General features: G+C 36.0%; 1 protein-coding gene across 1 annotated transcript in view; it reads right to left on the reverse strand.

Moving 5' to 3' along the window:
* Positions 1 to 1,596: 1,596 nt before the first annotated feature.
* The window catches only part of LOC150076033 (WD repeat-containing protein WRAP73-like), an 88,073-nt gene continuing 73,512 nt past the window's right edge, over positions 1,597 to 16,157 (reverse strand). Inside the window, exon 13 of the mRNA XM_090387406.1 lies at positions 1,597 to 1,774. Coding sequence (XP_090243532.1) covers positions 1,677 to 1,774 — 98 coding nt within the window. The 3' untranslated portion in view covers positions 1,597 to 1,676. The remainder of the gene's footprint in view (positions 1,775 to 16,157) is intronic.

Consider the following 16,157-nt stretch of genomic DNA (forward strand, 5'->3'; position numbering starts at 1 on the left):
TACCAGGGTACCTGCCTACTCACTGATGATGAAGCCAAGTAGCTTTGAAATGATCGTCTTGGTGGTGGTATCCACTGAAAATAAATAACAGTAGTCTACTAGAGAAGAATTATTTATTTGAAGTAGTGCAATACCAGCTCTCGCGTTTCAAGACCAACGTTGTGAAAGTGCCCACAATATGATATACAATTAAAATGATGTCTTTTACACGACATACATAGTTCAAATTTATGGGTAAACTATGGTGTATCTACACCGATATTATATAGTTAATTACCTAAACCCACAAGAAATTATGCCTTGTGCATTTGGTCTTCTAATACATTATTAATTATACACCATTTGGCATCTCTCATATTGTGGAAATAACTTCGCAACCCACTCACTGATGACGAAGCCAACTAGCTTCGAAACAGGGTACCTGCCCACCCACCAATGATGAAACCAACTAGCTTCGAAATGGTGCCATCAAAGGGTGCTTTATGCTGCCTGGAGCTTCCGAGAATAGGTAATAACAGCCTTCCCTATTGGGGGAACATAGCCTATTTGAGGAGTTTTTGAGTGGTGTGAATTGAAGGAGTTAGTCACTTTCATTCTTCTACACCATTTCTTTTCTTCTTCCTCTCCTACTATAACTTTCCCTCTACTTTTTTTGCTTTTCTAAGTCTAATAGGGACAAGTGGATAGTAGAGTTATTATCCCACACATATACAACTAGCTTCGAAAAACGATCATCTGGGTGGTGGTATCCACTGAAAATAAATAACAGTAGTCTGCTCTACTAGAGAAGTGTTATTTATTTGAGGTAGTGCAATACCAAGTATCTTGTGAAGGCACCCACAATACGAGATACAATTAATTAATCATACAATTAATATGATAATACTGATAGTATTATCTGTATGATACTATATGATACTATCAGTATGATAATACTGATAGTATTATCATATCTAAGTTATATGGCCTTATTGTCTGCATATGAAAATCAGTCAGTGGAAATAAGAGCAACTTGCACACTGTGGGTTAATGGTTGACTTAGCTCTTTGGCTCTTGAAGAAATTATTCGTGCCTCAAATAATTCTGAAACACTGAAGAATTCATGCTTCAAAATAATACTTAGTATTAATATTAAAAAACTTAGAAATTACAAATAAACAACATGTAATCATTTTAATAGACAGTTTGGAGCAAATCATGCACAATGTCTTTCACTCAATGAACTGTCAAACTTTGTATTAAAAACACAATGCATTTAGTTTCAAAAAACTTAGAAGCACTACAAAATGGCTATTTTATGAATTATTTTTATTTCATAAAATAGCTGATGTTTGCATGGCATGTGTCCTCAATATAACTCTGGGAACTAGTATTTAAATCTAATTTTCAGCATGTATTAAAATAGCTTTTTTTCTGGTTTAGGTAATTTAATAAACAAAGGACTTCAAGCATAACCTTTAAAAATGTCTCCACATTAAAAATTCTCAATTAATAGAAAAATCTTTTGTCTTTATTAATTCAATTGTTTATATAAATATAGATAATTTTTAAAATGTGTTATTACAAAACAACACATTTAACACATCTCGGCTTAATGTCACAAACATATAATAAGATGGCAAACTGGAAAACATTAGGTGGGTAGTAGGAAAATTACATATCTCAATCATTAAAATTTAGGATGTAAGAACACAAAAGCACATATTATCTTTTCCTATCAGCAATAACAAATCTTGATATGGATGCCACTTTATGGTTTGAATTTGAAAATGCTCTGTAATGAAAAGAAAGCAATGTATTGAAACCTTTTTATTAACTTATATATATAAATATATACAAGGTGTTTCAAAATTGCATGTAATAAATGAAGCATTCTACAGCTAAAAACATGTCTCAAGTCTTTATTTCTAAGACAATGCAAGTTAATTTTTAATTATAAAATTATACATTAAATAATTATAATTATAAATTAAAAAACATAAAAAGAAACAACTACATCTTTAAAACAAAAAAAATGTCTAAAGCAGCTGTTCAAAGTGAGCCCCACTTTGTTCAATGCAGCATTCAGTGCAATGAATCCACAATTCTCAGGCATATTTTATCACTCAAAGGCTATTAATGGTTTCAACAGCATTTTAAATGCAATTTCTCAGTTTGTCTTGAGGAGTAATATGTGTACAATAAAGCATGGATTTTATCTTTGTGATCCCTCACAAAATAATCTAACAGTGTGAGGCTGGGTGATCGTGGTAGCTATTGTACAGGTCTATTCGAACCAATCCATTGGCTACTGTAAAAAAAAAATTGGCTACTGTAGTCTATATTAAAAAAGTCAGAAACATTATGAGAAAAGTGGGCTGGTATGCCATCATGTACAAAGGGTACTAGGAAAGTTTTGCAATACAGCTTTGTTTATTTAATTTTTTCAAAGTAATTTCCTCTACATTCAATACACCTCTCCATCCTCCGAAACCAATCTTTAAACCAGTTCTGCCAAGTTTCACTAGGGAGTAAAGCACACTCGTTGTCCCAAGCCCGTAGAAGGTCCTCATCACTGGAAAACCGCCTCCCTTTTAGCTTCATTTTCACATGCGGGAACAGTGCAAAGTCGCAGGGAGCAAGGTCTGGACTGTAGGGAGGGTGCTTGAGAAGTTTCAGTCCTGTCGTGGTCAAATATTCGGTACAGGCTTTGGCGCGGTGAGCTGGAGCATTTTCGTGATGGAGGTACCAGGTGTCCATTCTTGACTTTGGCCGCAGGTTCTTCATAGATCCAATGACTTTAGGCAGGCATTGTTCAGTATACCACTTAGCTGTGACTGTCTTTTGCGTGTCCAAAACGACACGTTCCACAATTCCACTCGATTTGAAAAATACAGCTATCATTTTCTTCTTTACAGATCGGGATTTTCTGACAATTACGGGTGTGTCGTCATCATCAAAGACCCAAACTTTGTTTTGAGCCTTGGTCGGCAGATCGTAATAGTACAGCCAAGTCTCGTCACCTGTCACGATGTTGTTCACATACCGAGATTGTCCCTTATCAAACTTTTTTAACATCTCCCGGCACCAAGTCACACGTCATGTCATCTGCTCTTCAGTCAGTTGATGCGGCACCCAGAGAGAACAAAGTTACTTCACGTGCAAATGATCTTGCAGAATCGAACGAATTGCTGGTGTATTTAGGCCCAAAGTATCCTCTATCTGTTGGTAGGTCACTCGCCTGTTTTCGTCAAGCATTTTCCTCACAGCAGTAACGTTTTCCTCCGTAACTGACGTTCGTGGCCTTCCCGGCCTCTCAGAATCCTCCAGAGTGAAATTTTCCCTTTGGAATTCTCTATACCACCTGAATATCGTTGTACGATGTGGACAATCATCATCTAGTGCAAGAGTCATTTCTTCTAAGCACTGGTCTATGGTTAAACCACGCACAAAATTATACCGCAAAACTGTCCTTATCTCATTTCGTGACCACGATGCCATCGCAAGCACTTTACACTCTCACTACTAATGAATAACTGAGCCCATCGACTTGGCGCGGCGGCTACTATGCACGTATGAACATGTCTCAACATGCAGCAACAAGCAGCTTCCTGTGATTCATTGTTGCGTCATATTGCAAAACTTTCCTAGTACCCTTTGTATAAATCACATGCTATGCCAATTTTCAAAAGGTATATCTTAAAGCAGTTCCCACAAATTGGTCCACAGAAAATGTAGATAGGCCATTCCTGAGAGCCTTGTGGTAAAAAATAAGAATAACATTGGTGCCAAAAACATCGCACCAAACATTAACAGAGCAGCAATATTGCAATACTTGACAGGCCATATGGAAAAATATTTTTAATCTTTGTACCATCTTATGTTTTTAGCTTTGTATGTGCTACTTTTATGTCTATTCACATTGTTCACTTTGTGTAAACTGAGAGGTGTCTCACGAGGATACACAATATCATTTACACTACTCCATTTTTTCCAGGCAAGTACAGTTGGCTGTGCATGGATACAATGCTTTTCATCATCACAATGACATGTTTTTACCTATCCAACATTTGCCTATGTGGGTATTATCAGGAAAAATAAGAGAAATTTCAGTACATTTTGTGACCATAAACAGTAAATCAGCTAACCTCAGTGAATTTTCATGTAGTGAATGTCACAAGAACTTTGGAAAAAAAAAATAAAGGGATATGAATGACTTCATGTTACTAGTTAAGATTTATAATATTTGTTACATACACTGGCAGAATTAATAGAAATTTATCATTTTTTTCATTGAAATATAGTAATTTCAAAATGTTTTTTTTATAAATATTGGCTTAATTTCTTGTGTTGGAGTAATGCAGAAGTTTGTGTAATCAATGCCATACAAACTTAATTTTGCAGGGATTAATTCTTTCATAATTCTTTTTTATGTAACTGATATTTCTTTGAACATTTAAGTACAATTAATAGATTTTTTTTTTTTCATTAAAATAAACAAATATTTTTAGTGGCCAGAAAACAACATTTGAAAAATTTTCAATTATTATTTTAAAAATGAAGACTCCAAACAATTGAAAAAACCAAAAATAATTTTTGAACAATATTCAAGTTAAAATCTGGTGCCTGTCCGGCAATATTACTGGTGTTATAAAAAAAAAAAAAAAAAAAACGGGCAATGCCACTGCCAGGTTAAAGGAAAAGGGGTATGTTGATAATAATAGTGATAATCATCAGTGGCTAGATTCTTATCCATGTGTCTTCTGTAACTGCTTGTACGTGTGTGTACTGTTAAAATGTAGGTGGAAAGTGGACTGAATTTTGCGTTTACTGAATTGAACATTTGAATTAGACTTATTACCATTACAGCAAAAGAACTTATGCCTAGTTCAATAAAAAAATAATAAAGTACTCATTTTATTATTATTATTATTATTATTCAGTTTATTTCACCCCCTGTACAGCTGGTTGGCTAGTAGGGTGTACATAGAAGTACAAGTAAAAAATACATACATTAAAAGGACGATAGATAATGTTTGACAATGCACTTTCCTGGAGTTGACATAATATAGATATATATATTTACAAGAGGGAGAGAAAACTTAGGTTTGAGCATCTACACACAGGAGAATTTATTAAGTTTACAATGTAAATTCAGTTTACAATCTATTAAAAAGACAGCCAAAGTCTTGAAATACAGAGGTTCCTGATTTTATGCATCTTTAGATGGCATGTGATGGGCTGGTAGATGGTATATTCACTGGAGGTCAGTGCTCCGATGCAAGTCTTCCAGGATTTTCTTCCTGGGAACATGTCTCTAAGGCAGACGAGGTTAGTAAGAGTGAACCTATAACACCGTTTATGTCGCTCTCTTGGACTTGAGGTTAAGATGATTTCTTGCACATTAGGGGAATCAATCCTATTAGTTAATAGCTTGGCAAGAGTAATGAGGTTCTTTTCTAGAATTTTGATTTTCCATGGTGTCATGTTCATGTTTGAATGTAGAATAGATCTAGAGATGGTGAACGGGTTTCCATGAATCCTGTTCAACCACCTCAAAACCTAATATTCAATTGCCAGGAATTTCTTTACAGTATTTGATGGGGGCTGAGAACCATAACTCAGACACGTATAAAGTGATGGATGTGAGACACCTTTCAATTTATTTGCATATGAGGGACGCATTTTGACAGTCAACAAGCTCCTGTCGGATCACCCAGAAGGCTGCATATGTTTTCTTTTTTTGTATATATGAAATGGTCCTGGAAATTAAGGTTTTCATTCTAGGTGAGACCAAGATCCATGTGGGATGAAACTTTTGTGACTTTATTGCCATTTATTAGAGCTTGAATATAATTTTTTTTCCACTTCTTGGTGATAGATATTTGGGAGGACTTCTGATTTAGCTGGAGCCCTGCCATCTCTAAGTAGTCAAGAAGTTGATTAATTTCTGCAGCAGTATTTTTATTTCTTGAACACTTTTAATGTCATCAGAGATTACGAACAGCTTCAAGTCGTCAGCATAAGAGCTGAAGTTAGTAAACTTCACTAGAAATGGTTCTAAGATGAGTGCAAAGAGGCGTGGTAGATAACACTCCCGCTTTGTGGTACTCTTCTTACCGTTGCCATTATCAACATAGAATGCCACTTCTTGTAAAACATGATTATCTGTAACCAGAATATGGTTCAGAAATTGAGGAGCACTTATACATTGCAAAATGAGTAAATGACAAAAGTTTCTGTATTTATTCATATCTTGTGGCAGCAATTCTGTAAACAATGAGGTAGTCATCATGGAACCTGAAACTCAAGCAATAGATATGTTGACACTGATCATATGTATCAGCAACACTGGTTACAGATACATACAATTAGTGTGTATGTGTGCACCACTGGTTACAGATATATACAATCAGTGTGTATGTATCTACAAAACTGGTTACTCACAACTGAGTATCTGGTATGATTCACGTAGTAGAACATGTTGGCATTGGTACATATGTTTTGTATTGTTTAAAACCTGTTTTACAGTCATATTTTTATGGTATAAATTTGAATGTAAAAATTTTTTGTCATTATACAGTTTTGAATCTATGATTAATGTTTAATATCTTGAAATAAAGACGTTTGAAACATGTTTACAAGAATTTTTCCCCCCTAAGATTTGTTCTGCGAAATTTTGAAACATATTTTTATTTTACATATGATATAGTACACAAAATAAAATACAAAAATTTTTTTAAATAAAAATTATTATAATTTTAGCCTAAAACAATAAAACATTTATTAATAAGAAAATAGATTTATTTTAATAATGTTTTTAGGAAACCTAGGAGAAAAGGTATTTTCATTTCATTATTAAATTACCTTCAGTACAAAAAAAATTTTTTTTTAAAATTCTACTTAAAAAATCCTATAAAACAAGTAATTTATTTCAGCCAATGACTACTTTGAAATGGACTATTTTCAATTATCTAATGGACTGTTTTCAATATTCATGAAATTAAACTGTTAAAACTATAAAAAAATACAGGAAAAATTATTTGGCTGAGATTATTTTTTGCATATCTGAGAAACTACTAAATGCACTAGGACAGAAGTCTAAAATCAAATCAGAATTTACTGAAATCAAAGGTTATGCATCTCAAGAAAAGTTCACTGAAACCTAAAAAATAGAAACATATCAATTTCCTATACACATATGGAATCAGTTTGTGCTCTGTGCTTATAAACCAGTTTGTTTTATTATATTAGTCATTTTAGGGGTTCCTGAAGTCCCTGGGATACATAACCATGCATCTTTTCTAGACTTGCAGAGAACTGGCTGGGATCCTGATCAAATGTCTACTCTTTGCTTTCTCATAGATAGGGTAACTTGTTAGAGCATAGCATAGACTAGCCTGGGATGTCACCTGCATCAACAAAGTCTCCACTATACTTGTCAGAGAACTAGAACACTGTGCTAAATATGCTACCGGAACAACCATCAAGATAGGTGTTATCAATGCCAGGAACATATACAGCAAAAAAGTGGAGTCAGCAGAAGTGGATCTTTATAATATCAGATTAGCATGTACCACACAAAACAAGGGTTGAATATAAGGGAGCTGCAGATAAACAATAATTATGAATTAATATTTTCTGGAAGTAAGGAAGGTGTGGTATCAGCTTTAGAACTAAGCAAATTATGTTTTGGAAGAAAACTTAATTTGCTGGGATGCATTATCCAGTAGAAAAGTACAGAAAAAATAATAAAATAAAAAAAAATTCTTTAATATGTTAGAAAGAGCAATAGAAACTAATGACAAAGAAAGAAAGGTACCAGTTGGAATTTAAATAACAACAGGTAGGAAATAACAATTATATCTACATAGATATTTTAGAACAACTGGGAAAGAAAGGTAAATCTAACAATAATGGTAAAGGGCTACTAGAATTTTATGAAAGCCATGTACTCTGAATTGCAAACACTATTTTAGCATAAAGTTTTCTTCCTCCACAAATTTGTGAGGAGAAAGAATAACATCATCATCAGCCATTTTCAATCCACTGCAGGATGAAGGCCTCTCCAGCAACTTTCCAGTTCCTTCTGTTTTGAGCACTGGCCATCCATTTACTACCCAAAAACTCATGAATTTCATCTATCCATCTCCGCCTTTGTCTTCCAGGTTTTCTTCTAGCTACTCTTGGGTACCATTCTGTTATTTTCTTAGTCCATCTGTCATCATGTCTTCGAGCTATGTGTCCTGCCCAAGACCATTTTAGTTCTTTAGTTTTGATAAAAATATCCTTTACTTGAGTTTGCTGCCTAATCCATGTGTTTCTCTTCTTATCTAACAGTCTGATTCCCAATATAATTCGTTCCATTCTTCGCTGTGTAGTTCTCAGCTTCTCTTCCATTCTTTTGGTGAGTGCCCAAGTTTCACTTCCATAAGTCATGGTGGGGAGTATACATTGGTTCATTATTTTACGTTTCAGACAAACTGGGATATTGCTCTTCAGTATGTGACTATATTTCCTGAATGCTATCCATCCAAAATTTAATCTTCTCTTGACTTCCAGCCATTTATCATTATTACAGCTAATAACTTGTCCCAGATAAGTATATGACTCCACCTTTTCAATTACTGCTCCTTCAATCATTATTTCCCTTTCCATGGCATACTTGTTCATCATTACTTTTGTTTTAGCCATATTCATCTTTAGTCCAAAATCATTACTAACTCTGCATAACTGATTAAGATTTTCCTCTAATTCTTTGGGATCGTGGCTTATAATCACAATGTCATCTGCAAATCGTAAATGGTTTAGGTACTTTCCGTTCACATTGACTCCTTTCTGCGACCAGTCTAATCTTCTGAAAGCTTCCTCAAGGGCAGCAGTAAACAGCTTCGGAGATATTGTGTTTCCTTGTCGAACTCCTTTCTCGATTTTAAATTTCCTACTGTCTTTGTCTAGTCTAATAAAGGAGGTAGCACTCTCATATATTTTCTTCAAAATCATAATATATGGGGTATCTATGCCTTGTCTTTCCAGTGCCCGAAACATTGCCTTATGCTGTATGGAGTCAAATGCCTTTTCATAATCCACAAATGCCAGGCATAATGGTGTTTTATATTCATTTGCTTTCTCCATTAGCTGTGATATTACATGAAGGTGATCCATAGTTGAGAATCCTGTCCTAAAGCCAGCTTGCTCTTTCAGTTGATTCTCATCAAGTATTCTTTCTAATCTGTTAGTAATGACCCTTGTGAACAACTTGTAGATGTTGGATAACAAGCTAATTGGTCTATAATTTCCAATTTCTGATTTATCTCCTTTCTTATGCAGCAAAACTATGATTGTATTATTCCACTGCTTAGGCGTCACACCTTTTTTAATGCACTTTGTGAAGAGCCTTGCCAGTTTTTGTGTTATGTCTCTTCCTCCCAATTTTAACAACTCTACAGTAACTTCATCTTCCCCCGGGACTTTCCGATTCTTCATTTTCTTCAATGCATGTTCTACCTCATCAGGAAGAATATCGGGTATGTCATATGTGTTGCTACTTTGCAATCCATCTTCCCCACTGCTGGTATCATTCCCTCGCTCCTTGTATAATTCTCTATAGTAGTCTTCTGCTATTTGAATTATGCCTTCTCTGCTGTTTATAAGTACACCATCGCTATTCTTCAGTTTCAGTATCATTTGTCTTTCTGTATTACTGCTCATGGCTGCTGATTTAAATCCTTTGTTTTCCCTTAATGCTTGTTCACAAACAAATAACTGACAACTAGTATCTGTATACAGGATAAGAGATTGGAAGTGCCCATAATCTTGCACTGAGAAAATTTAAAATAGTAATTAGTACCAAAAATAAGAGGTTTAAAAAATAAAAAAAGTGTTAAAATGGACAAAAATCAAAAAAGTTCTCAGATTTGCTATGATGGAGTATCAGACTTTACCCAAGGTGGAAGGGTTTGCTTTGTTGTTTCAGACTACTAATTGCTGAAAGGGCAATTAGTAGTCTGACAGGCCTTGTACAAATTTTCCAACTGTGACTCAAAAATGATGTCCACATAAAATGGTCTGGCAGGGATTTCAGTTTTAAAACCTACTTCAGAGTCAACTGTCAAAGCGAAGGTGGTTTATTTGCTTCCATGTATAGACTCTGGACAAGAGCTGTTCGAATGCTCCAGTAGTAATATGGACAGCATGATGATGGATGAGATCCAGACATCAAAGTACACTGTTTCTGGCTGATGCATATACCTGGAACCAGTAATCTAGTTTAGATTGCAAAAGTGCATGGTGTAGTAAGGTGCACTGGTCCACACCACAAGAAGTAGAGGAGCGAGCACAGAGAATATTTCAAGCTTCTCGTGCACTTTGTACAGAATTGACGGATATGTTCAAAAAAGGTTGGGATTTGTATTTTTTATAAAATACAAATCCCAAGAATTTTGTGTCTAGCATTTTGTCCAAACCTCAATTCAAGTTCAGGATGAAGATTATGCTTATGACAAAAATGTGTGTAAATGATCTTTTGTGGAGAGAACCTGAATCTATTAGCCAATGCCCAGGAATTAAGGTGATCAATGGCTTGTTGCAGTTGTCTTCCAGTAACTCCCATGTTGCACAACTGAGAAAATATGTTAAAGTCATCAACATAGAGGGTACTTTTTACAATTGAAGGAAGTTGTTCTGTGAGAGAATTTACTTTGATGGTGAAAAGTGTAATGCTTAAAACTGATCCTTGTAGTACTCATTCCTTTTGGAAAAAGGGACAAGAGAGTGTGAATCCTACATGAACTTGGAAAGACCGATTGGCTAAAAAGTTTTTAATAAAAATGGGCAGGTACCCTCTAAGACTGAGGCTATATATAGGTCTTTTAGAATGCTAAATTTCCAAGTACACTTTTTGTATTGTATGCTTTTCCATATCAAAGAACACAGACACCAGATGTTCTTGTTTTGGGAAAGCCTGGATGGATGTTTCCAGTCTAATTAAATGGTCCAGAGTAGACCTGTTTCTTCAGAAGCCACACTGCATGCTGGAGAGGAGGTCATTTGATTCTAAATACCATATAAGATGAGCATTGACTATTCTCTCTAGGATTCTTCACAAAGAGCTAATCAGAGCAATACAGGCACTGCTCAACTTACGTACTTATTCCATTTTTTTTTTTTTCATGTACATAAGTCCGTTTTGTACGCAAGTCAACTAGAGTACAATACAATGCACTTAGATTATAACCCCCAACAAACTTCATCATGTACAGCATTTTACAATTTGTAACTGAGTTAAATGAGGCTGAAAAAAACATACAATGAATAATAATGTAGAGTACAGTATTTATTCTAAACTAATTTAATCTAAATATGATACATAATTTAATTTAATCTATGATCAAATCACTTTATGATGGACTCTCCAAATTATAAACTACTGTTCACTATACGATATGTAGTAAGCTCCAGTCATTGTGATCATGTTTGCAAACTGAATTTTAATTGTATGAAACGGCTATTCTAATAAGCGAAAATAGGAGAAATATTATCCACAGGCTATAAAAGTAAAGATATAGAGCACAAATTTACACTTTACTTCCTCCAATTAACAAAATTAAATGATGCGTTAAAATCGGAAGAATATTTCCCACAGGTTAGCAAAATAAAAATAAATTTACACTTACGTACATAGCTTAATTAATAGTGTAACTAATTGATATTTCTGTTCACTGACATTTTATTTTTGGTCGTAAAATTTAAAACAGTAAGAAAATAAGCAATCAATAACAAAGAACATGACACCCACAAATTGCAGCTAACATGAGATGCGCAAGTGAGATACGGAGTAACAACTTTACGAAGCTCAAAAAATAGGAACAAAGAGAAGATTCTGAAAATTTATTTATGTTTTTATTGATTGAAGATTTCAGTGAAGGGGAAGCATATTATTATTATTAATAGCTTTATGGTGCAAGGAAGCCTGAGGTTTATGCTCCACCAGGCAAAAAAAAAAAAAAATCTGAATTACCTTTTGAGAGAGAGAGAGAGAGAGAGAGAGAGAGAGAGAGAGAGAGAAAGAGAAAGAGAGAGAGAGATATAAAATTCCACAGAATTCCAGCTATTGGTATCATCACAAATGCAATAAGTTTACTACTCATTTTTAATAGATTGCACTAATGAATTCCCAATAAACTGGAAACTGTAAATTGTTTTTGTTTTATGGTAGTGATCTCCAGAAATCTGCTTTAGAAAAATATCATGAAGGCATTCAAAAATTGATTCTTATAACCAAACTTAGCAACAGCTTTGTGCTTTGTACGTATCTGCGAGTTTTACATAAGTTGTTTGTATGTAAGTAGAGGAGTGCCTGTATATTGATAGTTGGTAGAAATTTTAGAATTCTTTCCTGGCTTAGCAAAAAAAGCAAGGACAGTTGCCTTGCCCCAGGCATCCGGAAACTGCTCTTCCATAAAGATTGAGAAAGATTTTTTGAGAATTATTGAGAAAGAGCAGGTGATCCATAGATTTTTGAGAAAGATTCTTAATTCTTTACACGATAGCATAAGATTCTTTACACGATAGCATAAGCTTAGTGTCGTATAGTGCATAATATAATATTGTCAATTAATCAGTAAATCTATTAATCTTGATAAACTTTATTGTCAATTAAATTGTACTTTTAACTCTATATATATATATATATATATATATATATATATATATATATATATGTAACGACTTAATCTAACAAATAATTAATACATAACTATAGTGGTACACGTGATACGGAAGTTGTATAAAGGGAACTCGTAGAAAACACTAGATACCGAAAAAAATATATATATAACATAACTGTTTTGGGATATAACTTAAGGATTTAATTTTTGTTTTGAATTTTATTGAATTAAATCGGAATCATGACTCTGACCAGAGCAGCAAAGCAAAAGGCTCAAGCTAATGGGAGTGCTGTGGTTCAGGCGAGAACTGAGGGGGGCAGTTGCCCTCTGAATCACAGTCTATTAAAATGCACTGTTTGCTTGATGTTTGCGGAGCAGTCGGGTACGGGACATGATACTGCCAAGGGGGATGTCTTTGTGTGTGCACGATGTAAGGAGTGCAAGGAAATCAGGCGACAACTCAGCGTTGTTATGGGCCTTTATGAGAGCTTGAAGGACAGGGTGGATGCCCTCGAAGGAAATAAATTGAGGGGCCCATCAAGCTCTCAGCTGCCCACATCAACGCCAGAGCTTGCACTTGATCATCAGGCAACACAGAAGCAGCCCCCTAGGCAGAATGCGCTGGTCCCACAGGAACTAGTAGTTGTTGGTGACTCTATTGTCAGGGAAACGGGGAACATCCTTTGTAAAAAGGATAGGTGGAATAGGACCAGGGTATGTCTGCCAGGGGCAAAGGTTGATGACGTTGTAGAGCGGATATCATCTTTTAAGGGCACAAAAGGTGATATAGTTGTACACGTTGGCACTAATGATATTAAGAGTAGGAGACCGGCGGAATTACTTAGCAAGTACAGGTCACTGTTGAAAAAAAGCCGTGAATTAGGGTTGAACTTGAAAGTGTCTGCAATTCTGCCCAGACACGATAGGAGGGAGTATATGATGAGAGCCTTGTCGATCAATTCGGCCCTGGAGGGATTGTGCAAGGCTCAAGGGGTAGAATTTTTTTCAGCCTGGACTGTACTTGTTAACAGGAGAGATTGCTTCTACAGGGATGGGATACACTTAAATAGAAAGGGTGCAAGAATTTTTGCTGATGCTGTCGAGGCAGTGTTAGGTGGGTCGGAAAACTGCTAGTTGGGGGGGATACAAGGACTAATAGATTAACAGTAGCCAGTGGCAGAGGTGGAAGTGATTCTTGCACTGCTTCTATTGAAATGAGCAGAAGTCTGAAAAACAGGATGCAGGATATTTCAGAGACTGCTGGTAGTCATTGCGGTACAAGTAAACACATGGGTTGTGTTAGGGTAGCTAAGAATAGAAACAGGTGCATGTATACCTGCGTGTACACCAATGCTAGGAGTTTGGTAAATAAATTTGATGAATTTGAGGTATTGCTCAAAACATCAAAGGCAGATATTGTTGGGATATCAGAGACGTGGTGTCACACAGATATAAGTAATGCGGAACTGGAATTTGGGGAATACAATGTGTATAGAAAGGATAGACAGGACAGGAGGGGAGGAGGGGTCATGCTATTAATTAAGAAACACATAAAGTCCAAGGAAGTGAAGCCAGTCGACATCGATGGACAGGGCAGCGTCGAGTCAGTTTGGTGTGACATAAGCATAGGGAAATCAAAATTGAGAGTAGGAGTGTGCTATAGGCCTAATGACTCTGATGAGTATAATAAGATATTGTACAGGGAAATAGAGTGGGCCAGTAAATCAGAGAGTCTTATAATGGGGGACTTTAATTTCCCAGATATTGACTGGAATTTGTGGGTTGGTCACTCGCACACTAGCAAGGCTTTTGTGGATTTATTGGATGATTGTTTTCTACATCAGCATGTTCGTGAGGCAACAAGAGGGAGCAATACTCTTGATCTGATTATCAGTAGTGATTCTTCATGCATTAAGAACCTGCAGATAAATGAACCACTAGGTGGCAGTGATCACAGTGTGTTGAAGTGGGATTTACTCAAGGAGGTAACTACCATCAGAGGTAAAGGGAAGGGTTTTTGTTTTCGTAAAGGCGACTATGATGGTCTGAGAGAGTATTTAAATTCTATACAGTGGGACCAACTGATGATGTTACCAACAGCAAACTCAAAATGGGAAGCATTCAAGGAACTAATCTTGGAGGCTACCAGGCTTTACATACCAACTAAGAAATATTGTTCAAGGTTTAGGCCTAAATGGTTGTCAGATGAACTAATGAGACATGTGGCAGAGAAGAAAAATGCATGGGATACATACAAATTAATGGGTGACATGGAAGCCTATGATAGATATAAGTTGGTCTGTAACCAAGTCACAAAGGAGATTAGGCAGGCAAAGGCAGACTATGAAAAATCCTTGGCAAAGGATGCAAAGAAAAACAGAAAAGAGTTCTTTACATACTTGAACTCGAAAAGGAAAGGGATGAATCAGATTGGTCCACTGGATATTGATGGTTCAACAGTTGAGGATCCTGCTCAGGTGGCTAACAATCTAAACGAGTATTTTGCATCTACATTCACGCATGAGGAGTTATTCAGGAAGGAGAATGATGTAGGTAAAGTAAACATTGGCAGTGAGCTGGATGATTTTGTAATAACTGAGAGGAAAGTGGAGGAGAGATTGTTGAGGATAAACATAAAAAAGGCACCTGGGGTGGATGGGATCTATCCAGTTATATTAAAGGAGGCAGCAAAGGAAGTAAGCAAACCCTTAGCCATAATTATGAGAGCTTCCTTGGACTCAGGGGAGGTACCTATGGACTGGAGATGTGCAAATGTGACCCCAATTCACAAAGGAGGTTCAAAGGCTGACACAAGTAATTATAGACCTGTTAGTTTAACTTCTGTTCCAGGTAAATTAATGGAGGCACTGGTTAAAGAAGCACTGCAGGATCATCTAGACAAGAATTCAGTTATAGCTCAGACGCAGCATGGTTTTGTTAAGGGCAGGTCTTGCCTGACCAATTTGATTGGATACTATGATGTAGTCACAAAAGAACTGGATGCAGGGAATAACTTTGATATTATATATTTGGATCTTAGAAAGGCTTTTGATACTGTTGCACATGGAAGACTGCTGCACAAATTGGAGCAGTGTGGCATTGGAGGCAAATTGCTGCTATGGATAAGGGGATGGTTGAGTGGCAGAAGACAGAGAGTGGTAATCAATGGACACTGCTCAATGTGGACTAATGTTATTAGTGGAGTTCCTCAAGGTTCAGTGTTGGGTCCGTTGTTGTTTTCGGTGTTTATGAATGATATTGATGATGGGATATCAAGTTTAATGTCCAAGTTTGCAGATGATACAAAGGTTGGCAGGGTCGTTAAGGACAATACTGACGCTATGCTGCTGCAACAGGATCTGGACAGGTTGAACAGATGGGCTGAGAGGTGGCAAATGAGGTTTAACATCGACAAATGTAAAGTGCTGCATATGGGAAACAGTAACCCCAGAGCAACGTATCAACTCTGCGGTACTACACTGACAGTGGTGGAGAATGAAAAGGACCTGG

This window comes from Mastigoproctus giganteus, chromosome 13 (genome assembly GCF_048544385.1).
Source record: "Mastigoproctus giganteus isolate SK-2022 chromosome 13, ASM4854438v1, whole genome shotgun sequence".
NCBI classification, from domain to species: Eukaryota; Metazoa; Arthropoda; class Arachnida; order Uropygi; family Thelyphonidae; genus Mastigoproctus; species Mastigoproctus giganteus.